Genomic DNA, 25,638 nt, shown 5'->3' with positions numbered 1-25,638 from the left:
CTCGCCCCCCTTCCCGGAGGCGGGGTCCCTCTCTTGCCCTGGGCCAGGGTTGGGGTGTTCCCTGACCCCCAGCAGCCTCTCTAGCGGCTCCCCGTTTTTTCTCCCCCCGCTCTCCGGTGCCAGGTCCTGCATCCTCAGCGAGGTCTCCACCCGCTCCCGCTCCAAGCTCCCATCGGGCAAGAACGTCTTACTGCTGGGTAAGTGGCGCCTGCCCTGGCCTCGGGGAGCTTCCCCTGACCCAGCTCTGCCTGGCTGGAAGAGGCTCTGAAGACTCCTGGGGCCTCAGTTTCCTCATCTGTAAAATGGGCCTGAGGGCGCGTCAGAGGGCCTCGGGTCCGCTTCCAGCCTAGGTTTTTGGATCTTGAGCCTCAGCGCCCACGGCTCTCGATCCTGGCCCACCCCCTGCCCCTCACCCCTCCCCATGCCCTCCACGCTGCTGGGGGCTGGGCGGGGCCGGGCTGCCGACGCCCAAGCCAGTGCCCGCCTCGGGAGTGGGCGGTGGTGTCCGCTGCAGCAGTGGCCTCCCCTCCCCCCCCATCTGGGGCTCCCGCCCCCCGGCTGCTGTCCGCTTTCTTTGTGTTTGGCTTCCCCAAGCCCCTCCCCCTCCTCCTGATGGCTGGTCAGGTGGCACTGGCCTGCGGACCTTGTCACTGCCGGCTGGAGGGAGGGGTGGCCCCTAGGGCTGAGGGTGTGTGTTCGAGCCAGCTCTCCCTGGGACCGTTTGTTATTGTTCACTTTGCCTCTGCCTCCGGGATGTATTGGGGCGCGGGATTGCTCTGTGGACGGACTGTCTGCTGGAGGAAAAACCCTTCTCCTCCTCCTCCTCCTCTCGATTGTTAAGGGTCTTGAGGGGACATTTTATGAATCAGTGGTAAATTAAAATTGAGGCGCTTTGTAGTAGCATTCAGAACTGTACTGGAAATGGCGTTAACTCATTAATTTTTCATGGATGACTTGTACAAAAGAGGATGAGGATTGAACTGAGACTTACTGATATATGATTTCTCTAGGTGGTGTTTGCATTTGAGTATGACATTTGGGCAGCAGGCGTGTATTGCCGCTGGCATTTGGAAGCATTCTTACCAGTTTTTTAGCTGGAAAGGGAGCTTGCCTTCCCTTCCCCTAGCCAAAAGGTTTTAATGAGGAGTGATCATAGTCCATCTAGAAACCACTCAGGAGCCTGATTCTTTCTTCCTTCTGCTCACTGTTCTAAATAGATGCCGTTTCTTCGCTTCTGTAGTGAAGGACTAGGTTTGCTCACTGTCTTTTTAAGTAGCTCTTGATCATTTAGACAGATTTTTCTAAGATTCTCCTCCATGTTTGCCATACTTAAATAGGAGATTTTTCAGTTAGGCTAAATGAATCTAAAATAACAAAATGAAGTGTTTTTGCCTGTTGAGCTAAAAACATAAAAGGAAAAATGAGATTTTATAAATCATAGAAATAAGTTAAATGTTTATAAGATGTTGACATTTAATATGAACTTTTTGGTATAAGAAGATCTGGTAACTTGTTGATAATCTGGAATCTGTCATTCTTTGAGCTGGAAACAAAATTATATCATACTTGTGTTTTTGTTGTTGTTAAAAGTCTGGTGTACATGAGATCCCTGCAAGATTTTTTGGAATAGTGGGGCTTGTTAATAGTGGATTTATTTGCCTTAGGTGAACTTTTTTCAATTCGTGATTTGTCGGGGCTGTGTTTTTTATGTTCTTTTGCTGAATTTGTCCCCCATAAGTATGACATTTGTAGGGAAATTGTAAGATGAGAATACTAATGAAAGTGTTTGAAGATCTTCTTTCATTTGAATACTCAAGACAGTATTTTGTGTTTGTCTCTTAAAATGACAGAGCTTGGCTGTCACAGTAATGGCTTTTAATTCATTTAGTTTATATGCTAAAGAAGACTTGTTTTTCACACATTTTATCGTTGTGGATGTGGGGTAGTGAAAAGTGGCCTGATTTCCAGTCATAGAACTGATACCTAGCTTTGACTCTTAGGACCAGGGTGCAGTTGGAAAGAAGTGTGGCAGAGGAGAGGCAGAACAGCCTGCCTGTGTTCACTTTTAGCATCCGTGACCCTGAACAGGTAGCTAGCCTCTCAGTGCCGGGGGAGCTCTCTATGATCACAGAATCAGAGGAAGAGCCAAAAAACCCAGAACCCAAACCTTTAGGTCTCTCAACCCCTCGGGCCTTCAGTTTTCCTCTCACTAAAATGAGGAGCCTTCCAGCTCTGATGTCCTGGGATTCTGATTCTGTAATCAGATGAAGGTGGTGGGGAAGTTTCTGAAAACCTCATGCTGCTGTGTACTGGGCTAGCTGTATAGTGTCTTCACGAGGAGCCTCAGCTGGTAGTTCTGCTGGACACTTCTTGGTGTTTTTGACTCAGCCACACCTTGGGCTTTCCCCTTCCATTGGTGCCAGTTCATTGGCTTATATCATTGAGTCCAGGAAGGAACCTAAAAGGCCAGTCCTCCCCAGCCCTCCGCTTTACAGACAGAGGAAACTGAGGCCCAGAGAGAAGGTGAAGCCATACAGGGAAGGGGTGTTGGGAAGCTGGCCTTCTCTCTGGAGCTCTCGCTGCTGTACCAGCCCGTGAGGCCCTCACTTAACGTGGAGACCTCATACTGGTCAGTTCATCCCAACAGGTGTTTTGTTAAGTAGCTGCTATGTGAATGGTCCTGGGAATGTGAATGGCCCAGCAACATGAAGCTTGCCTTGTGCTGAAGAAATAGAATAGACATTCAGAGAAGTGAGGACAGGGTAGTTTGAGAAAGGAGAAAGTGCTGATGGGGCAGAGAGTGTGAATGAAGTGAGGAGAGAAAGGCACACTGGGGTGTGGGGGGGCACTGGTCCCTGAGCCAAGCCTTGAAGATAGCTCTTCAGTCTAGGAGGTGGAGGCGAGGGGTCATTACTGATTATTGGACAACCCCAGGCTCAGACACACATTTAAGTTGGCATGTTGAGTTCAGGAGAGAGCTTATGGGCCAGTGTGGCTGAAATGTTAGAGTTGTTGAAGGAGAGTCATGTGAAATTAGTATAGGAAAAAGGGAGTCGAAAGATAGTGGAGGACTTAAATGCTAGGCAGAGGAGTTTGTAATTTGGTGGTAAGGAGTTACTGAAGATTTTTGAGCAGGGAAATGTCATTTTCAGGTGTGTGTTTGAGGAATCAGGCAAGCAAACATTTATTAATTGTCTACAATGTGTCAGACTCCTTGCTAGGCTCCAGGGATACATGGAATAGGCCCAGCCTGCCTCTGGGAGTGAGACCACATGTACACAGACAAAGTAAATACAGTGTAACTTTGATGGGGGAGTCTGTGGCAGCTGAGGAGATGAGGATTGGAAAAGGCTTCATGTAGGAGTGGGAGGGTTTGAGTTGAACCCTGAAGGAAGCTAGGGGTTCTAAGAGGTGGAGATAAGAAGGGATGAGCATTTCAGCCATGGCGGACAGACAGTGTAAAGAGGGAAGATGGGATGCGTGGTATGAGAAGGCCAGCTCAGCTGAACAGGAGTGTCTGAAAGGGAATAATAGGTCAAAAGGTTGGAAAGGTAGATTGGATCCAGGTTGTGAATGAATGGCTTTAAATGACAAACAAGAATTTACATTTGATCCTAGGGAAGGAGCCGCTGTAGTTAGTTGAGCAGGGGAATGACATGGTCAGACGTGTACTTTGGCAGCAATGTAGAGCATGGATTGGAGAGGGGAGAACTTTGAGGTAAGAGGCTATTGAAATAGTCCAGGTAAGAGATGAGGACCTGAACTTTGGTTTGGGCTGAGTGAGTATGGAGAGGGGAGCTTTTGAGGCTGAATTGACAAGATCTAGTAAATGCTTAAATAGGCAGACTGAAGAGAGAGCAAGGAATTGAGGGATGGAAGGATGGGATGTGTCCTTGTTGGGAACAGGGAAATTTGGAAGAGGAGAGGAAAGATCCTGAGTTGTGTTCTCAACAGAATTAGGTGCTTAGAGAACATCCAGGTCAGAGTGTCCATTAGGCAGCTGATGATGTGGGACTGGAGCTCAGGAGAAAGACTGAGGGTGGTTCTCTAGATCTGGAATCATCTGAATATAAGTGATAACTGAACCCCTGGAAGTTGGTGCGGTAATCAGGAGAGAGAATGTAGTCAGAGAAGTGAAGAGGGCCTAGGACAGAGCCTGGGGGTAACCCTTAGTCGGGGGATATTGATGATGATATTGGACAGCAATGCAACAGAGGAGACCAAGAAGAAGCAGCTGGACAGGTAGGAAGAGAATCAAGAGACAGGAGGGGAGCATGCTCAGTAGTGTTACAGAGGCCTCTAGAAAGGTAAGGATGAAGTGAAGGCCATTAGATTCAAAGATCAGTGGTAACTTTGGAGAAAGGAATTTAAGTTTAGTGATGTGCTCAAAGCCAGGTGGCAAGGGTGAATAAGTGAGAAAGAAGAGAGGAAGTGGAGGCTAGGAGGTTTTTTTTAGGTGATCTGCTGTGAAAGCGAAGAAAGGGATAAGATGATAGCTTAAGGGCATGGTAAGGTCAAGTGAGAGGGTTTGAAGGATAGAGATAGGGATAGGGTAGGGATCTGTACATGTTTGTGTGAAGAGTGGGATGATTATTTCGGCATCTGGGTGGTAGATGGATTGGAGAGGGGCAGGAACTGGATGCAGACCTACTACTTAGGCTATTAGAATGTCCAGTAAGAGAGAGGTCATGAAAGGCTGAACTAGAAGAGTGGCTAAGATACAAGCAATTTTGGGAATGTATTCTCTCCTTATCTTTTTCTCAGAATTCCTAGTTTTCCTTAAGACTTGGCTCAAATACCACCGTAGATAATTGGCCTTTCTTGATCTCAGGTGCTGGTGACTTTTTCCCCAAGTTACCTTGTAAGAATTTTGCATATATACCTAGCTAGACTATAAACTCCTTGGGAGTCAATCAGCAAACATTTATTAAGCGCCAGGTACTATACTAAGCATTGAGGATACAAAGGCAGTCTCTGCCCTCAAGGAGCCCGTGGTCAATTAGGGGAGACTGCATGTGAACAACTATGTACAAACAAGTTATATACAGGATGAATTGGTGGTATCAATAGACGTAAGATGGTAAGAATTAAGAGAGATCTGGAAAAGCTTCTTGTAGAAAGTGGGCTTTTAGCCTGTACTTGAGGGAAGCAGATGATGGAGGTGAGGAGGAAAAGCATTCCTGGCATGGGGGAGAGACAGTGAAAATGGCCAGAGTTGGGAGATGGAATGTCTTGTTTGAGGAACAGCTGGGAGGCCAGTGTCACTGGATTGCAGAGTATGTGGTTGTGCTGTTAAGAAGACTGGAAAGGTAGGGACGGCTGGGTTCTGCAGGGCTTTGAAAGCCAACCAGATTTTGATATTTGATCCTGGAGGTAATAGAGAGGTTGGTTATGGAGGTGGGGTTTGGTGGTGAAATGGTCAGACCACTGCTCTGGGGAGGGGCTTGACAGCTGAGTGGAGAATGGACCAGAGTGGGGAGAGACTTGAGGCAGCTCCAGTAGCAGGCCATAGGAGTAATCTAGGCATGAGGGGAGAAGGGGACATCTTGGAGAGATGCTGCAAAGGTGGGATGAGGAAGAGGTGAGGATGGACACCTAGGCCAGGCACCTGGGGGATTGGCAGAGGGATGTCACCCTTGACAGTCATAGGGAGGTTTGGAAGAGAAGAGGGTTTAGGAGAAAGATGACAAGTTCCATTTTGCCCAAGTTGAGTTTAAGTTGTCTTTGAGACACCCACTTCTAGATGATCATTAGACAGTTGGAGATGCGGCTGCTTGGAGGTCAGGAGAGAGGTTAGGGCTAGATAAGTAGATTTCTGCAATCATCAGCTTAGAGGTAATAATTGAATTCATGGGAGCTGATGAACTCACCAAGGGAAATAGAATAGAGGGAGGAGAGAAGAGGGCCTAGGACAGAACCTTGAGGGACACCCACAGACAGGGTCCAGGAAGATCCAGCAATAAACAGGAAGGAAGCATAGATAGGAAGAGAACTAGGAGAGAAAACCTAGATAGAAGAGAGTAAGCCGAAGAGGGTGATTGATCCACAGTATCAACGGCTGTAGAGAGGTCAAGAAGAATGAGGATTAAGAAAAGGCCAGAGGCATGGGTTTATGTATTGGGATTAGCAAAGCAGCCAATAGATGGGGGGAGATGGAAGATTAGTGAGAGTGGGGATGCTGGAAGAGGTAATCAGCTGGGGAAGACAGGAAGAAGTGGAATCAGTTGTGTGTGTCCATTGTTGGCCTTGGCCAGGAGAAGGGTTATCTGATCATGTGAGACAGGAGTGAAGGAGGAGCCAGTGGCAGAAGGCTTCTGGGTGATGGGAGAGGAGGAGGAAGGGAGAAGAGGGAGCTCTCAGCAAATGGCCTCAGTTTTGTCAGTAAAATGAGAGGGCAGGTTCTGGGCTGAGAGGGTGGAGGAATGATGGGAAATTTTAGGGGAGATGAAAATGTTTAGAAGAGGGGACTCAGAGTAGGGATTTCATCACCGTGTGGAGCTCCTGGTATTGATTGATTGACAACTTGTTACAATTGATTGGATATGGGAGGTGAAGGGATGTGGAGGTTCAAGGATGATTAAGGTTGTATATGTGGGTGCCTGGGAGGATGGTGGTACCCTTAGCTGAAATGGAGAGATTAGAAGGAGGGGGTGTTTTATGGGCTAAGATAATGGACTTGGGGAGTTGGAGGTGCTAATGGGATAGATGTCAGTTTGCTCTTTACTTAGTGTAGATTGAATTCCATCGCTTTCTAACTCAATGATTCTCTCTGCTCTATCCAGCATTTGCTATAAGGAGAGCATGAATTTTTACATTTTTCTTTTAGTATTTGAGATTTTCATCCAAACACTTTTATGTTTAAGGAAAGAACTGGAACAGTTTTTTGTAGTGATGGGTTCTTATGCTAACCGAACAGATGTTTAATTTAAAAAAAACACTTGATCCAGATTTCTCTTGAGAACTACAGAGTAGCTTGGTGGAAAGCAGAGTGCTATATTTGAGAAGGACTTGGGTTACACCAGGGGTGGGCAACTTGAAGCTGCAGGTTCCCCACCTCTGGATTAGACTCTTGGCTCCACTGCTTCCTGCCTGTGGGACCCAGGACAAATTACTTGGCCTCCAAGGGTCCCATACAGCTCTACATCTGTATTCAACATATAGTCAGCCCCTCATTTGGGGTGGGGTGGGGAGATCAGATAGGGATTTCATCCCTATATAGAGCTCCTGGTGAGGAACTTACTTCTTCCGCAGGGCAGATCCATAGCTCTGTAATTTGTAAGTCTTAGAGCTGGGCTTCTTAACCTGATGGTTGTGAACTTGTTTGTTAAAATATTTTGATGGATTAATTGGTTTCCTTTGTGATCCTTTGTGTTCTATTTTATGCCTTTAAAAATGTTGTTCTAGGAGAGGCTCCATAGGCTTCTCCTGACTGCCCAAGAGGTATAGGAAATCAAAAAGATTATGAACCTCTAGGCTTAGACAGTTGTTGGGTCCTGAGTGGTTAAGTTACTTGCCCAAGATCACATGGTATTTGGAAGAGGCCAGATGTGAACTCAGGTTTTGATGATTCTGAGGCCAGCGCTTTATCCACCACTGCATAATGGAAGAGAAGCAGCAGGGCCAGTGGGGCTCACTTAATGTTGAGGCTGCTTACTGAGTTCATGGAGTTTGTTGGCCCCAGAATATCTCCTCTGTCATCTCAAATATCTTTGGGTCTTGAATGCTTCTTAGTCTTAGTTTCCCATTCACCTTGGGGAGGTATAATACTACTACTAATAATAATAATGATAATAATATTTTACATTTGTAAAAATGTACTTTTTACGTTTTAAAACAACTTTCACATATGCACATTATTTCTTGTGAAGTAGGGCTGGTCTTATCTCCATTTTACAGATGAGGAAACTGAGTCTCAGAGGAACCTTAGAGAAGATTGTGGTTTGTCCAGGGATATCCAGTTATAGGAGACAGACTTTGTATACTAGAATCAAAAGCTTTTTGTTGAAGCATCGGGACAACTTCATTTGAGACAAGTAGAAAAGCAAGCTCAGTCTTAACTGGCACCTGCTAAGATGCCATTATGTAGAGGCACAGAAGGAAGAAACACTCAGCCAGCCCCAAGTTAATCTGCAGAACCATCTGGGCACAGGAGAAGATTAATAAGGTGGGAGCTGCTGCTTGGTGATTAATGAAGGCCAGGATTAGGACTGTGGCCCATTGCTGTGGAAACATCTTTTTTGAGCTCACATTTTTTTATCAGAAATAAGGGCATTCATTGATTCATTGTGCTTTTCCTGCTTTGTTGAAACTAAAGGTGTCCTATGTATTCCTTTTGCCTGATTCTCCTGTGGCATGTGGTGAACTATGTGTGTTGCTCATTTATAAGCAGTGTGGCCAGTTTTCTATAAAAGCAGTCCCTCTACAGAGAAGAGTCTTGGCTAGAGGTTTGGCTACACGGTCAGGAAGACCCGTGTTTGGATTTAACCTCTGTCACCTGCTGCCCACTTAACCCTGGGAGGGGCTCCCCTCTCAGGCAGAGGGAATTTCCTTTTCTTTTTTTTTCTGAGGCAATTGGGGTTAAGTGACTTGCCCAGAGTCACACGGCTAGTGTTATGTGTCTGAGAGGTCGGATTTGAACTCAGGTTCTTCTGACTCCAAGGCTGGAGCTCTATCTACTGCGCCACCTAGCCGCCCCCAGAGGTAATTTCCTACAGAGATTGTGCATGGGGCATAATCTCTTTTCCTTTTCCTTTCCACTCTCCATTCATTTTACTGCTGTGATTAGAATAGGATGTTTCTTAGGCTCCCTTTTTATGTTGATCACTTTCATACTTTTAAACACGTTAACTATATTTTCAAGTATGTTCTCTTCCCCTTCCCAGAGAGAAGTAACAAGGAACTAAAAAAGGGGAAAAAAGCAGTTTAGCAAAACTAAATGTATATATCAAAAAAAAAAAAAAAAAAATCTTACACTCTACCATCTTCCACATCCATAGACTCTTACCTCTGCCGAGTGCAAAATTCGGGGAGGAGTCTTCATCTGTTTCTTCTTTGAGGCCACCCTTGGTCATTACAATTTGGAAGCATTCGGTGGGGCAGTAGAAAGGGGGCTGGACGTGGTATCTGAAGACCTCGGTTTGGATCTTGGTTTTGCTGCTTAAAATCCTTGTGACTTTGAAGAAGTAACTCTAGACATCCATAAAATGAGGGACTTTGACTAGAAGACTTGAGCTCCCTTCAGGCTTGAAGGCTGTGATCCTCTAATAGCATCATGCATTTTTTTTTTAATATATTTTGGATTCTAAACTCTGAATTAATGTTTCATTGTCAAAGTGTCGTGTACTGGAAGGATGTAACTAACAAACTATGAGAGAAAGTTATACTCCTGCTGGGCTACATGTGGAAGTAGGGAGATTTGCTGACCTAAACTAGTGAATCCTGGCATATAGGAAGCAATCAACAAATGTTATCGATTGATCAAATGATGTAACTTTTACCATTGAACTAAGATTATTTCAGTATTACAAATGAATCAAGAGTTAGAGACATCCCTCAGACAAGAAGAGCGACTCACTGGGCGGCCCAGAAGGGAGCATATGCTCCAGAGTGTCAGCCGGGAGAGATCTGAAAGAGGTCATTTAGTCTAACCACTTGAAACAGACGAAGGGAATCTTTTGCTTTCTTCACCAGCCAGAGGTCGTGGGGTCCCATGGCCTCTAGAGATGCTCAGATGAGCAGGTTAGAACAGCAAGAAATCTCCCTGGGATACAGCCCACCTACAAATAATATGGGTGGTTAGAGAAAGGCAGCCAGACACAGCTAAAAGGAGTTGGTAGGACAGAATCGTGAGAACGAAATGCAGAGTGATCATAGTAGAAAGATGAAAACAACAGTAAGGGATGGAATCCTGATTAAATGCAATGACCAGCGTGGACAGAGGATTGACCTAGTATTTCATAGTTAAAAGGGGCCTCAGAAGCCATCTTGACTGGCTCATGCCTGAGCAAGAAGCATCACAGTGACAAGAGGTTATCCACTCCTTGCTTCAAGACCTCAAGTGAGGGGAACCAGGAAGTCCTTCCTTAAGTCACGTTTTGCCTTTTTGCAGCTTCTTTGACTTGGTCCTAGTTCAGCCTTCTGGGTTATACAGAACAAGTCTGTCCCTGATTGATGATGAAGGAGAGAGATGGTGCACCACAGATTCAGAGTGTTTCATGCACTTAGCTTGAATCACTTGGTCCTGTTTTTCTGGGATTTTTTTGTTGTTTTCCCCAATGGTGGTACTTAGGCCAGGGACTATGAAACCTCTAGGAGGAGGCTGTAATGTCAGTATGGGATAGATTGAAACCTGTACCTCAGAGAAGAAAATGCCTTTCTTTCTTTCTTTCTTTCTTTTTTAAATAAGGATCCAGGGACCAGAGCAGCACTTGAGAAAACCCAGGGCACCTGCAGACTAAAATTTGCCATGTGTCCTGGGTCCAGAGAGGGAATTCGGGGCCCCTTACCTCAGAGGTCAGTCAGATCAGATTAGTAGGGTCCTGGAAGGGCTGGAGATCCCAGCCGTCCCGGCAGTGTTGTTGATAACCCTAAGCCTGCTTCCAGTTAGAAGGAGATGGTGACTGACAAGTAGCTAGCCCTCTAGATTTTCAAGGTGCTTCCCATACAAGGTTTTGTCTTTGATCCTCACAACAACCCTGTGAGAGAGGAGCTCAGAATCATTAGTTCAGGTTTACATTTTGAGGAAGCTGAGGCTGAGAAAGGTGAAGGGGCTTTTGCTCTGCTCGTCAAGCTAGTGTCTGAGGTGGGCTTTGAAGCCAGGTCTGCCGACTCTGGTCCAGTGCTCGCTTCACTGCCTGTGCTGTATCTTTCTAATTCAGAAAATTGTGCTCTGTAAATGTTGTTCATTTCAATGTCTTTGTTTAGCCGAGTTCCTTCTGAAAATATCCCAGCCTGTTCACTGACATTTAAAGGCACAAGTGGAGTTTACCACCTCTTTGTTAGCTAATTTTTTTTAAAAAAATGTCTCATTCATACCTTTTGTTTTTACATCATAACAACCCTCCTCCCACTCCCCAAAATATTGAACCTAGAAAATCAGTCAACAAACATTTATTAAGTAGATTCTCTGTCAGTAAACTTTTATTAAGCTCCTCCTATGTGCCAGACTCTGTGCTGAGTGGTTGGGATATGAATAGGAAAAAAGAAAGACTGTCCCTCCCCTCAAGGAGCTTACAAGTTAATGAGGGAAGGTAAAACACAAGGGGGAGGTGAAAGGGAGCGATATTCCCCAAGCGGGTACCTGCCATTGTGGAGAAACCAGACAAATCCAAGAGTAGTACAAAGCCAAGTGAGAAATGAAGAAATGTCTGAAACTCCCTCTTTAAGTGAACTTTGGGAGTTCGTGGCTCCACCCTCCAATCAGAGGGGCAGAGAGACACTACAGATAGGGTGGGGTCCCAGGCAAGAGGGATCTTATGGGAGATGAGGCTATCCCCAGAATGAACATCTGGGTCCGGGAGAAGAAGTCAGAAAAGTCCCAAAGGAGCCAGAGGAGAAATGAGAAAAAACATGGTTAGATGCCAGAGTAGGTGGCAAGGCCTTCCCCAGATGTATATTGTGAAGAAGCCACAAGGGCCTCTTTCATTCTTATCAAGGCGAGTTGTACTGGCCCAAGTGCTGGAAACACAGACAAAACCAAAATAGTCACGCAGTGTGGTCACCCTGCCTCTGGAGGGAGCTGTGTTTCTGCCTTGTCTTTCTGCTATTTAAGCTCGTCTACTTTTCTGTGATCTTTTCCTTCTCACTTCATTGTGTTTATATTAGGGCTCTTGGCTCCACATTTTTCACTCCGCATCAGTGCATACACATAGCCCCATGTTTCTCTGAATTATGCAGATGTTTCTTACTTCATAGGAATTTCCATTGTGTTAATCATGATTTTTTTCAGCATTCCACAGTAGCGAGCTATCCATCTTGTTCTCCAGGTCTTCACTACTACAGCAGAGTGCTGCTGTGAATGTTTTGGTATATAGCAATCCTTTGTTTCTCTATTGATCTCTTTGGGGCCCTATGCCCTGAACTGGGCTTTCTGGGTCAGAAGGATACGGACGTTTTAGTCATTTTTCTTGGATACTTCCACGTCGACGTTCAGAATGATTGGATCCATTTTCATAGCTCCATCATCAACGCGGTTGTTTGCCTGTTTCCCTTAGCCTCCCCATTATTGTGGTGGTGGTGTTGTTGTTTTTTAGTGGTTTTGCCTGTTTGCTAGGGGTGAGATAAACCTCAGAGTTGTCTTAATTTTCATTCCTATTACTATAAGTGATTTGGAGTGTATTTTGAAATTATCATTTATATTCTTTTGAAAATTTCATATCCTTTGACAATCCCCAATAGAAGAATTGCAGTCTGTTAACAGTCATGCAAAGGATCGCTTAAAATCATTAACAGTATAGTGCAGAGAAATGTATATTAGAACAATCTGAGGTTTCCCTTCACACACAACAAATTGGCAAAAATGACAAAAGCTAGGAGCAGTCAATGTCCCATGGGCTGTGGAAGGACTGGCTTAGCTGTTGGGGGAGCTGTGAGTCTGTCCCCCATTCAGGAAAGCAGCATAGGATTATATAAACGCAGCAGGTTAGGATGTACGGCCCTCTTGTCCCAGACATCCTGCCGTGAGGCATATGCCCTAAGGTGGCCAGAAACAGAAAGGCCTCGGGCTGTACCAGGATAGTGCCTGCAGAGAACGGGAACCAAGTGGATGGATCCCCATCAGTTGGGAAATGGCAAAATTGGGTGATCTAAAAAGGCTTATTTTAATGTACTTCACCGGAGGGTGCAGGTGAAGAAGTCTGGGAGGTAGAAACTCTCTAAAGCAGAGCAGCATAAACAGAGCCAGGAAGGTAGAGCACACGGTGACTGGGGCTCTGGCAAGTGGTTTATTTTCTTTTCTTTTCTTTCTACTCCTCATCCCCATCCGAGTCCTCTTCCCTGCACCCCCATTAAAGAAAAAAGAAAAACAAAACCTTCTTAGCAAATATGCACAGTGAGGCAAAACCATTTGCCACTTTGGCCACATTCAAAGATGCCTTCCATCTCTCTGCCGGGCTCTGGAGAGCCTGCCTCATTGGTACTAGGCCTCCGAGATCTCAATCAGTCATTGCATTGATCGGAGGCTTTTAGAGGCTTTTGTCTTTCCAGTGTTAGTGTATAAATTGTTCTCCTGGTTTTGCTTATTTTACTCTGTATCAGTTATAGAGAAGTCTTTGTAGGTTTCTCAGAAACTGTATGGGGCAATTATATTCCATTATATTCAGGTAGCTATGTAATTATAATGATCGACTGTGTCCTAAAGAAAAGGTGAGAAAATATACCTCTCTTCCATCCTTGAAGGGGTTGGAGATCAAGGCCGCAGGATCAATCAGATGTTGAATAAGCACTTAATATGTGTCAGACACGAGCCAGAGATTGAAGTCAAAGAAGGAAATGGTCATTGCTCGCAGTGAGCTTTCATTCTGTTGCTGAAGGCAGCAAGCACGTAGAAAAATACATATGGCCTGAAGTTAATAAGTACACGTATATACAAAGTGGTTAAATGTAAGGTCATTTAGAAGAGGGAAATCAGGAGGGGCTCCATGCAGGAAAGATGACCCCTAAGCTGCATCTTTAGGAAGAGAAGGACTGTGAAGGAATGCTTTCCGGGAATGGGGGGTGGCAGGGAGCAGAGCTGGAGAATCACGTGTGAGGAGCAGAGAAGGCCAGTTTGACTGGATCACAATGTGATGAAGGTGAGAGTAGCGTAGAGTTGGGGCTATGTTGTGACTCTAAAGGCTAAACCAAGGAGTTTGCATTTGATCCCAGATACAGCAGGAAGCCACTGCAGTTGGTTGGGTAGGAGATGACTTGGTCAGATCTGCACTTATGGAAAAAGGACTTGGGCGGCCATGTGCAAGGTGGACTGTAGTGGGGAAAGCCTTGAGTCTGGGAGACCAGTTCAGGCGTTGCATATACTGTCTGATTCTGTTGATAGCTCTCAGGGAGGGAGGAGGAATGTGTTTGGCAAGCAAAACGCAGCAATAAAATTATAGCAAATACAGCTACAACACAATACAAAGTACTCTTGTAAAAGTGATTTAAAAATTCCACCCCTGGCTGTAGTGTAGAAAGCACCTCTTCTTATTCTTCTCTAATTTTTTTTATGCTGTGACCTTTTCGGGTTAATGAGTATCCATTTTGTATGGATGATATGCCCTGTAAGATGTTGGTCTAAGCCTCATTTTTGCTTTCTAGTTTTCTCAGCAGTTCTTGCTGGAGAGTCTTTATCCCAGCATAGTAATTTATGTTCTGGGCTTTATCATACACTGGGCTACTGCTTTGGGCTGCTGCTGTTTCTTGCTTGTCTAGTCTGTACCCACTGTCCCACTCTTACGTTTTTTAACTGTTACCACAGTTTTATTGACTACTGCTTTGTAATATAATTTGAGGTCTGGTGGTTCTTTTATTTTCTTTTTCCTTTTTGCTCCTATTTGTTTTTTTGTTTGTTTTGTTTGTTTGTTTGTTTTGGCTAGGCAGTGGGGTTAAGTGACTTGCCCAGAGTCACACTGCTAATGAGTGTTATGTGTCTGAGGCCACATTTGAACTCAGGTCCTCTTGACTCCAGGGCCGGTGCTCTATCCACTGCGCCACCTAGCTGCACCCTTTTTGTTCCTGTTTGAATCCCCAGTGTGTACTACAGTGCCTGGCATAAAGTAAGTGCTCAATAAATGCTTGTTAATTGATAATGCTATGCCCCCTTCAGACTTTTTCTAATTTCCCGTGATTTTTGTTCTTTCAACTGAATATTATTTTGATTCATATAGCACTAAATCTCTACATTGATTTAGATATTATGATTTTTTTTTATTATATTCGTGTGGCCCAACCACGAGCCATGAATAGGTTTCCAATTATTTGTCTTTCTTTATTGCTTTGAAGAGTGATTTATAAATTGTATTTATATAAATCTTGTATATTCTTGGGTAGATTAAAACTCAGGTATTTTTATACATTTTTGTAAGTGGAATTTCTCTTACTGTTTCATCCTGACTCTTTCATTTTAGAAGTGGGACCAGTATTTTCCTAGGCCCCAGGCATGTTAGGGTCCTGGATTATCCCAGGTCTGGTATCTGGGTAGAGCCATCAGGACTTGGAGGGAAAGAGAAAGAACTTAGCAGGCAGAGTCTGGATATCCTTTCTGCCAAAGGCATTTTCTCCCATGGTGGGAGAGGTGGGGTAGCCAAAAAATGGTTCCTACATGATTATAAAGTTTTATTTATTATTTTAATGATAGCAGCTGCCATTTATATAGTGACTACTTAATGTGCCAGCCATTGTGCTAAGCACCCTACAAATATTTTCTTTTGATCTTTACAACAAATCTGGGAGGTAAGTATTATTAGCCTCATTTTATAGTTGAAGGAACTGAAGCAAACAATGGTTAAGTGACTTGCCCAAGGGCACATATCTACTGAGTATCTCGTGGTCAAATTTGAACTTCGACTTTCCTGATTATAGGCCTACCACTCTCTCATCCTGGTACCTCTGAGCCACCTTTTAAAATAGTTGTATGCAGTGCCTTGTTCAAAAACAGATCATTAGAGTAGATGAGAAACAATGAAACTGACCAATGGAAGGCCACAGTAATTTCTGAAACAGCAGGAATCTTTAAAGGAACAATTTGCAGCTAAATCTCAAGTATAGGGAGCTCACTTAGAAGTAAGGAAACAGGATAGCAATAAATGGGCATTTCTCTGGATAAAAAGTATACACTGTGGGATACTGTGGAGATCAGAGCCAGGGCCATAACCAGTCAACAGTTTTGTTAAGATGTGCACATATGTATGTATGTAGACACAAATATACGTAACATGCAAATATATAAGTATGTGTGAAATAAGTGCAAGGTAGTTTGTTGGGGGAGGGGATGGGGAAAAACTTCATGCAGAAAGTGACGTGTGAGCTGAGCTTTGAAAGAAACTAACAGTTGTAAGAGGTGATCTCTCTTAAGTTAGCAGATGATACTAATCTTTTTCAAGTACAGAACTAGGCCAGTGGGATAAGCTCGGAGATCTCTGCAATCTCTGTGTCAAGTAATGCATTTAAAGGAAATAATCCAAGCGAGGATTTAGGGAGCCAGTGCAGGGATGGAATGCCTGTATTGATGAGGTCGCAAGCACATTGCACTGGAATCTACTGTGCATTTTTAAGATGATCATTTTAAACATGGACTCCCATCTCTGCACTTCCAGGTGTGATCTCGAAGGGTATTTCCTGTACCCTTGAGTCTCAGTCTCCTAATCTGTAATGATGACGATAGCTTCATTATCTATATATAGAGTTTGATAGGATCTAATTAGAAGATGTCCCAAAATTGCTTTATAGATTATAGAATAATACATAAATGCCAGGCTTACTATTGTTATTTGATTCATTCAATAAGTTTTTATTAAGCATCTACCATATGTGAGGCACTGTTCTCAATGCTGGAGATACAAAGACAAAACCAAAAATAAGTTCTGCCTTCAAGGAACTTAAATTCTTTTGGAAAGTATAGTGGAGGAGAAAATAATCAATAAATTGATGTTTAAATATAAAATATTAATAGGTTCATTATGTGCCTCTAAAATTATAGTGAATAATTTTCTCATTTTTGATTATCCAGATTAAAGTGCTTCAAGAGCTTATCAATGCTTTAGGGAAATAAGGAATATCAGTTATTGATAAGCAAAGGAATGCCAGCAGATGCCTGCTAGGATTACTTTTACTTATTTTATCTGTTGCATGTGGAGGGGGGTAAACTGAAAATAGCATTTTAAGAATGGTTTAAATAAGTGAATGATAGAGCCTTGAGATTATTAAAGGAAACAGAATATTTGGGGTACATCCTTAATCTTTGGATGTGGAAGACAATTGTACCCTTTTATGACATCTTCTGTAGGACCACTGTCAGAGGCAGAAAACTGGATCTGCATGAACCTGGTGTGGCATTTCTAAAGTTGTTAAAAAAAGGTATGTGTAACTGTTTTAAATACTATGAAGAAAAAAGCTTGCAGAAAAGGAATCAGGAGATATAGGTTCTATATTGTTGTGCTTTAAGAAATGATGAAAGGGGTGGTTTCTGAGCAAAATGTAAAGACTTGTCTGTACTGGTGCAGAGTGAAGTAAGCAGAGCCCAGAGAACAATTTAATATAATGATTACAGTATTGTAAGGATGAACAACTTTGGAAGACTTGGGAACTCTGATCAACACAATGACCAACCACAGTTCCAGAGGACTCAAGATAAAACGTTCTGCCCACCTCCAGATAGATAGAGAGCTGATGATCTCAGAGTACAGATTGAGATACACTTTTTTTTGGCCATGGCTAATGTGGCCAAAAACACAAAAACAAAAGAAAAATTTGTTTTGCTCGTGTGCTTGCAACAGGAGCTTTGTTTTTCTTGCTTTCTCAGTTGGGGGAGGTGATGTGAGGGAGATAATGCTAATCTGAAAATAAAATTTAATTTAAAAATTATAGATTATAGTACCATTTCAATCAATCAGTATTTATTAAATGTCTCCTTTGTGTTGAGCACTGTGCTAAGCGCTGGGGATACAATGTGCTAGGCACTAATCGAGTCAAAAGACAATTCCTGCCCTCAAGGAACTTAACAGTCTAATGGGAGAGACAGCAAGCAAACACAGAAGCTTTATCCAGGATCCAGTTGTTTCAGTCATGTTTGATTTTTGTGACTCCATTTGGGGTTTTCTTGGCAGAGATATTGGAGTGGTTTGGAACTGAAAATTGAAATAAAATTGAATTTTAAAAAAGATTACTTCCCATTTGTACTCTGTGTGTATGTGTATCTTGTATGTCCATAGTTACTTGCATATTTTCTTCCCTGTTAGAATGGGTGCTCTTTAAAAGCAGGGACTGTGTTTTTGCTTTTCTTGGTATCCCCAGATCTTAGCACATAGTAAGTGCTTAATAAATATTTCTTAACTGACTGACTGACTGACATTTAGCCCCACTCCTAGAAGGGATTTTCTAGATACTTAATGTCTCAATTTCTTCACTTCCTTCTCACTTCTTACTTTGCAGTATGGTTTCTGACCCCACCACTTGAGTGAAATTGTTTTCTCCAAGGTTACCGATAATCCCTTAGCCAGTAAATCCAGCGGACTTTTCTTAGTCTTTGTTATACTTCAAATCCGATGCCATTTATTAAATGCCTGCTACATTCCAGGCACTGGGCTAAGCACTGGGGATGGAACAGAAGGCAAAAAACCTAGTCCCTGCTCTCAAGGAACTAGGGTCTGATGGGGGAGAGAGCATGCAAATACCTATGCGCAAATAAGCTATAGACAGGGTAAACTGAAGCTATTCAACAGAGGGAATGTCCTACCATCAAGAGAAATGGGGAAAGGTTTCCTGTGGAAAGTGAGATTTTAACTGGTACTTGAGGGAAGTCAAAAGATGGAGATGAGGACAGAGAGAATTCCAGGCACCGAGGCCAGTGTTACTGGACCATAGAGTACGTGGAGGGGAGTAGGGTATAAGAAGACTGGAATGGTAGAGAGGGGTCAGGTTATGAAGTTACCTCATCTGTAAAATGAGAGTGATAATTGCACAGATCAAGTTTAGGTTTTTTGAGATTAGGGGAGACATGGACATATTTGTAGGCTGAAGAGAAGCAGCTAGGAGATAGGAATAGATTGAGGATTTTTCAGAGTGGAAATGATAGAGGAGTCTGTCTGCTGGAAAAGATGAGTGTAATGGGATCACTTGTACATGTTAGAAGGGTTTTTTTTTTTTTTGCCTTGGCAAGAAGGACCACCTCTTCATGTGTGAAAAGAGTGAAGGGGGAGATGAGGGAGGAAGGCATCAGAGTGATGTGAGAGGAGGAGGGGGAAAAGAGTGAACTTTCAGTGAATGGTCTCAGTTTTTTCATTGAAATGTGAGATACTGTTCTTAGCTGAGGAGATACGGGAAAGGGGAGCCATGGAAGGTTTGAGGAGGGATGAGGTGGTCTGGTGAATTGGGAGAGGGAATCAGTTAGGGAGGTGTGAAAGGATTGCCTTGTTGCAGTGAAGAGCCAATTGAGATTATGTAACAGAAATTTGTAGTGGACCCAGTCAGCAGTGTTGTGATTTTCTCCAATTTCATTCTATAAAGTGTGTATGTATAGGAGCTAAGGCAGAGGATGGTGAGAGTAATCCAGGGCTGAGGCTTGATGGGGCCAGAGAGTTGGAAGAAAAGGACAGTATAGAGTCAGCTGATTCACCAAGGGATCAAGATGAGTAAGGAAGCAGAATGTGGATAGTGCAAGAGTGATGGCCTGGGAAAGACCTGAGGAGTGGAGCAGCTTGAACTCATGGTGAGGACAAAGAGCATGGTTAGAGCCAGTGAATGAAACATTGGCCTGGGAGTCAGGAACATCAGAATTTCACATCTGGTTTAAAATGCTTACTGCCTCTCTGACCCTGAACAAGTGACTTAACCTCTTTCTCCCTCAGTTTCCTCATCTGTGAAATGGGGATAGTAATAAGACTTACCCCCCAGGGTTATTGTGAGGACACAATGAGATTATATTTGTAAAGAACTTTGCAAACTTTAAGCACTATGTAAAGGCTAGCTATTAGGGGTTGCGAGCCAGAGTGAGAGGTGGAATGACAACAGATTGTAATTGGATAAGAGAATTTCAAAGTTCATGTCTCTGTGGAGCTGAGGTGGGATAGAAGAGCAGGTCATGGGGAATGAGAAAGTTGAGGAACTGTGCGTGAAGGGGGGATTATCATGTATGTGTAAGTCTCCTAGTATGAGAAAAGGTTACTGAGTAACATGTTAGAGGGAGAGGGAGCCTGGAAGTGGCAGTGAGAATTGAGTTTTCCAACTCCCCTGTCATGACCAGTGAGTGTGTTAGAAGTATGAATAGAAGTGCAACCAGGGCTGGAAAGTGTGGCAAGGGGAGTTGTGGTGTTAGGAAGGACCCACATCTCTGAGTGCAGGAAAGGAATGGGTCTAAGTTGGTTACCAATGGAATAGGCATTCAGGAGCACAGTGGAAAGAGGACGTAGCTTTAGAGTGGGTGTGGTGGGGTGGGATTGAGGGAGCAGGTGGAGGGCTTGAGCCATGACAGCTAAGGGTTCAGAATCACTGGGATGGTGGGAGGAAGGATGGTAATCACGGAAGAATGAGTAGAAAGGAGAATGGGGAGAGGAGAGGTCCTTGGGCAAAGGGAGGCCCAGGTATGGAAATAGAGTGGCATGGACAGGCAATCGTCTCCTATGTCAGGCTGGGCAATTCAATGTCATTCTCATTGCACCAGCACAATTCTCTTTCTGTCTAAAAGACATTCTGGAGAGCTTCCCATCCTACTCGGTCTGCCTTTCTCTATAAAACTTTAGACCATGAGATCTTACCTATCCTTTGTCGGAACACTTTGAAATCTGCCCTCTTCAAAGTCAGAGTGTATGTCCGACCAAGGCTAGCTTTCTCCTCTTTCAGTACCACGAATTCCAAAATGGAGTGGTTCCTTCCTTTTCCCCCTACCCCAGGATTGGCCTCAGTTCTCCTTTTGCAACCAGAAGGATTTTGAAAAACATCACAAACCTGGCACAGAAGCGATCCAGGAGCAATGGGGGAGGCAGTAGTGGTCTGGGCATTTGCTAGAGCTCTTCCTCTTTCCGAGCATGTTATAATTCCCTGATTTATGTTAATGATGATCTCATCCTTTAGAAGGTAGAGGACCCAACCAGGCTAACTTCGGTTTGCTCATCAATGAGGACACATTGCTGTTTCTACCAACGTGGATCTTCATTCAAGCAGCTTCTCCCTTTTCCTTCCTACATTTCCTCAGGAGTGTATCTACTTAGTGTACAATGCCACTCTACTCTCCCCTCCCCTTTTTTCACTTATCCTGTTCCTTTTGCATAAGATATGTTTTTCCAGAGCCACGTTCCAGTCATATGACTCGTCTTGCCACATCTTAGTGATAGCTGTGAAATCATCTTTGCCTCCTTTCCTCAAGCATCTCTAGTTCACCTTTGTGTGCTTCTAAATAGAGAACTAGAGTCATAGGTTTTTATTAAAACTGATTCCTTTTAAAATGTAGTTTCTTATGAATTTCTGGGTATCACTACTCATGCTTTTCCTTGTGCTGTGGCTACTGGCTATGATCTTTTTCCATTTAAAATCCTTTTGGTAAGATATGCAAGATTACATGCAGATATATTCTTACTAGTCCATGTTATAAGTATTTATCCATCTCAGGCTTAACATGTCATTTCTGTATTTTAAGCTGTGATTCACAAATCCAAATCCCTATTCCCAGACATCTTCTTAACCAGTTCACTTCCCAAATCCTTTTGTAAGTAAGCAATTACTCCTTATTTTATTTTTATTACACACACATACACATGCTCACTCCAATTCAATATTTTTGTTTATTGCTGTTACTGAAAACATTGTATTAGTGTGAGAATGGATTGTCTGTTGGTGGCCTTTCAAATGTGTAGAGTTTAACTGTCCTTGTATTAAAGTTTAAAGTCCAAGTCTAACCTTGGTTTGGGAAGGACAAATAGAAATCCTTAAGGATTGGAAGGAATTAGAGGAAAAGAAAAATGTTTTTGTATAATTAGGGACTTGGATGACTTCAAGTGAGATAGAATAGTTCTTTGGTGTGGAAGATATGGAAGAAAAAAAATCAGACTCCGAAGTCAGTAGTGTTTGGCCATCAGAATGGAAGTCTAGTATGTGTAACCCATAGAGAACATGAATCAGTCTAATAGGTCTTTGGCAGGTATCAGATGTTTTAAAGGCAGCGTCCTCTTTTAAAACTAGTTTTGACTCCAGTAGAATGAAAAAAATGTAACATTTTATTGACCGAGAATGGTAAGTTAAAGTTTCTCACTTCATAAACAAAGGCCCAGTACTTTATTTTCCAAATTCTAACTTCCTAGGCTGGCTAAGCAAGCAAGATTCTGTCTTTTCTTGAGAGGCAACACAGTATAGTGGAAACAGTGCTGAGCTTGTAGTCAGGTGATGATGGGGTTTGGATCCCACATCTTGAAACTTACTAAATGTGTGATCCTGGGCAAGTCACCTTGCTTCTCTGAACCTTCATTTCCTTGTCTTTAAAATGGGATATCTGTAGCATTAAAGAATAAGAGAATCTGAATTGTGAGGGTTCTCAGCAGTCCTCTGCAGGCCAGCTCATACTGAGACAACTTACATCTTGTATAATATTCCTAACAAGTAGTCATCTAGACTTTGCTTGAAGGCTTTGTTATAAAGATTAAATTAGGTAATGTAATAATAGTAATGATGATGATGATAACTAATATTCCTGTAACACTAGTTGGTGAAAAAGCATTTATTAAGTTTCTCCTATGTGCCAGGCTCTGTGCTAAGCACTGGGGATACAAAGAAAGGTAAAAGACAGTCCCTGCCCTCAGAGAGCTCCCAGTCTAATGGGAGAAGACATCATCTAAACAGTTGAGTACATAGAAGCTCTGTACATGCTAACTGGAGGATAACTAACAGAAGGAAAGAATTAAGGGGGTTGGGAAAGGGTTCTTGTGGAAGATGGGATTTTAGCTGATACTTGAAGGAAACCAGGGAAGCCAAGAGGCAGAGATGAAGGCAGAGAGTTCCAGGCATGGAAGAGTTTCAGTGAAAATGTCTAGAGCTGGGAGATAGACTGTTTCATTCAAAGAATGACCAGGAGGTCAGTGTCACTGGAGTATAGAGTGCTTGGGAGGAGTGATATGAGGAGTAAGAATAGTGGAAAGGCAGAAGGGGCCAGGGTATGAAGGACTTTGAAAGCTAAGCAGGATTTTATTTTGATCTTGGAGTTTATTGAGTGGTGGTTGAGAAGAGGATCACTTTGTCAGCTGAGTGGAGTGGGGAGAGACTTGAGACAGGGAGGCAAGCAACAGGCTGTTAGAGGAGTCCATGTGTGAGGTGATAAGGACCTATACCAGGCTGTTGGCAGTGTTATAAAGGTAACATTGACAGGTTTTGTCAACTGATTGGATGTGGGAGATGAGAGAGTGAAGAGTCGAGGGTGACATCTGGGCTGCAAACCTGGGTGACTGGGAATATGGTGGTACCTTGGACAGCAACAGAGAGGTTAGGAAGAGGGGAGGGTTTGGGGAGAAAGATGATGAAATTGGCGATGTTCAGTTTAAGGTGGCTATGGGATGTCTAGTTCTAAATGTCTGATAAGCAGTTGGAGATGCCACACAGGAGGTTAGGAGAGAGGTTAGGGCTAGATAAATAAGTCTGAGAATTATCTCAGACAAGTGATAGAGGAAGTCATGGGAGCCGATGAGATCAAGTGAAATACTTTAGAAGGAGAAGAGAAAGGCCTAGGGCAGAGCTTTGGGAGACAGCCATGGTTAACAGGGCTGACCTGGATAATCTAACAAAAGAGACTGAGAAGGAGTGAGGTCAGATAGGTAGGAGGAGAACCAGGAGAGACCAGTGTCACAAAAAAAACCAGAGGGGAGAATAGTAATCAGTAATGTCAAAGGCTGCAGAAAGGTCAAGACGGGGGACTGAGGAAAGGTCATTAGATTTGGCTATTAAGTGATCATCAATTTCAGTTGGATGGTGAGGTCAGAAGCCGGACTTAAGAGAGTTAAGAGACTGAGAGGAGAGGAGAGGGAGGAGAGGCATCAGTTGTAGACGGCCTTCTCCAGGAGTGTAGACAGAAAAGAGAGAAGAGATGATAGAATGGTGGCAAGCAGGTATGAATGCATCAAGTGAGAATTTTTGAGGATGGGGCAGAGGTAGACATGTTTGTAAGCAGTGGGGAAGCAGCCTGTAGAGAGGGAGAAATTGAAGATGGGATGATTAGGGACAGTCTACTGGAGAAGACAGGATGTAATGGGGTTGCTTTAGCAAAGAGAAGTACCAGTCCTTCATGTGAGATGGGGGTGAAAGAGGAGAGAGTGACAGACTTCATCTGGGTGACATGAGGTGACAAGGACATAAGAGGGAGCTCTGACCAATTGGCCTCAATTTTTTTCAGCTGAGAAGGTGGGGGCAGGAGGAGCAATAGAAGAGATAAAAGGAATAAAAAAATTTGGATCCTGTCATCGTGGTTTTGTGTTTTTTTTTTTTATTTTTGCTTCATTCAGTAGAGTGTGCATTGGAATGAAAGCAAAGCTTGGTAAGAGAGTTCCAGGCTTGAGGCTTGACAGAGCAGGGTATTCAGTGGGATAAGGAGGAGAGACTTGAGAAAAGACTCACTAGAACTGAACTGGTTCATCAATGGGGTCAAGCTAGGGAAGGGAGGGGAGTGTGGTCAGTGCAGGGGTGATAGCCTGGAAAAGAACCGAGGAATAGAGGATTTTGAGGTGATGAGGAGAAGGAAAAATAGGTTTTAGGATTGCAAGGCAGTGGGAAGAGTGGAAAGACAACAAGCTGTAGTCAGATAAAGGAGTTTCAAAATTCATAGACATGGAAGGGTGTGCATTATGGGTGATGGCAACATCAAGGGTGTGACCGTCTGTCTCAGTGTTGCTGAGTTAGTGGGAGGAGTAGGTTGTGGGAAATGAGTGATTTGAAGACCTGAGAGGTTAAGTTGTTTGAAGGGAATGAGTGCATTTGTGTATGTATGTACATATATGTTAACTTGTGTGTCTATTTTTATATTGTGTAAACTCTGTGTGTGTGTGTGTAGTCAGGAGTTGGAGAGAGGAGAAAGACTGAAGCAAGCACTAACTCATTGAGGAAAAAGAGAGTGGAGTCCTGGAGGTTGGTAGCTAACAACCACCGGAAGCTTGATTGGGTGATAAATAAGAATTATATGAACCTCAGAGGAAGCAGGGTTATCAAATGATGGTAGAGGGAGAGTTTGGCAGGGGCATTGGGGAGCAGGGAGTGATCCAGCTGCCCCCACCTCGAGCGGGGACTTAGGGGTGTGAGTGAAAGGGGCAGTGGGTGCCGCAGAGGGAGACCAGGGAAGCTGTCGTGAGGAGGGAGCCAGGTCTCAGTAAGTAGAAGAAGGCAAAGGTTTGAGATGAAAGTTGTTTTGTTAACTTTTGGAACAAGCATCCAGGAGAGCACAGTGCGAGGGCCGGGCAGCTTTAGAATGGAGTGCTGGGTTGAGGGGGCTTGGGTTAAGGGAGCAGGCCCTGGAGGATGAGGAGCAAAGAGGAATGATGACCCTGACGACTGGGAATCACTGGGAGGGAAAGGGTGTGAGGGGTGGGAGTATGTTAGTGACCGAGTTCAGAAAAGTTATCGATGTCCATTGGGGCTCGCCCTGCGAGGGCTTTGTGTGTGTTTATATGAATATATGTATATGTATATGCATACTCACATATTCTCTTCATTCTCATAACAGACTTGTGAAATAGATTCTATTGTTATCTCCGTTTGACAGATTAAGAAGCTGTGGCCGAGTTCATCACTAGTACTTTGTGTAAAACATAAGAAGGCAAAAGGACTAGAGAATGCACAGCGGCTTTATTTGTAGTAGCAGACAGCTGGAGATTGGCCAAATCATGGAGTATTAGGAAAGGGGGATATTATGATGCTGGGAGTTTGGTTTTTTAAATTAAAAAATTAAGTGTTTTAAGGCATACTTATTACAAATACTTTAAA

At 43.6% G+C, this 25,638-nt stretch overlaps 1 protein-coding gene and 1 pseudogene across 1 annotated transcript in view; one reads left to right on the top strand and one right to left on the bottom strand.

The window, feature by feature from the left end:
* LOC114050503 (cytoplasmic dynein 1 light intermediate chain 1) overlaps positions 1-25,638 on the top strand; it is a 52,789-nt gene that overhangs the window by 625 nt on the left and 26,526 nt on the right. Inside the window, exon 2 of the mRNA XM_027872254.1 lies at positions 124-197. Within this exon, the coding sequence (XP_027728055.1) occupies positions 124-197 (74 nt within the window). The remainder of the gene's footprint in view (positions 1-123; positions 198-25,638) is intronic.
* On the bottom strand, positions 11,561-11,660 carry LOC114050723 (annotated as a pseudogene).

The sequence above is a fragment of the Vombatus ursinus genome, unplaced genomic scaffold, assembly GCF_900497805.2.
Source record: "Vombatus ursinus unplaced genomic scaffold, bare-nosed wombat genome assembly UNPS02014799.1, whole genome shotgun sequence".
Taxonomy (NCBI): Eukaryota; Metazoa; Chordata; class Mammalia; order Diprotodontia; family Vombatidae; genus Vombatus; species Vombatus ursinus.
Note: the sequence above shows the minus strand (reverse complement) of the source record. Positions and strands in the feature narration are given on the sequence as shown.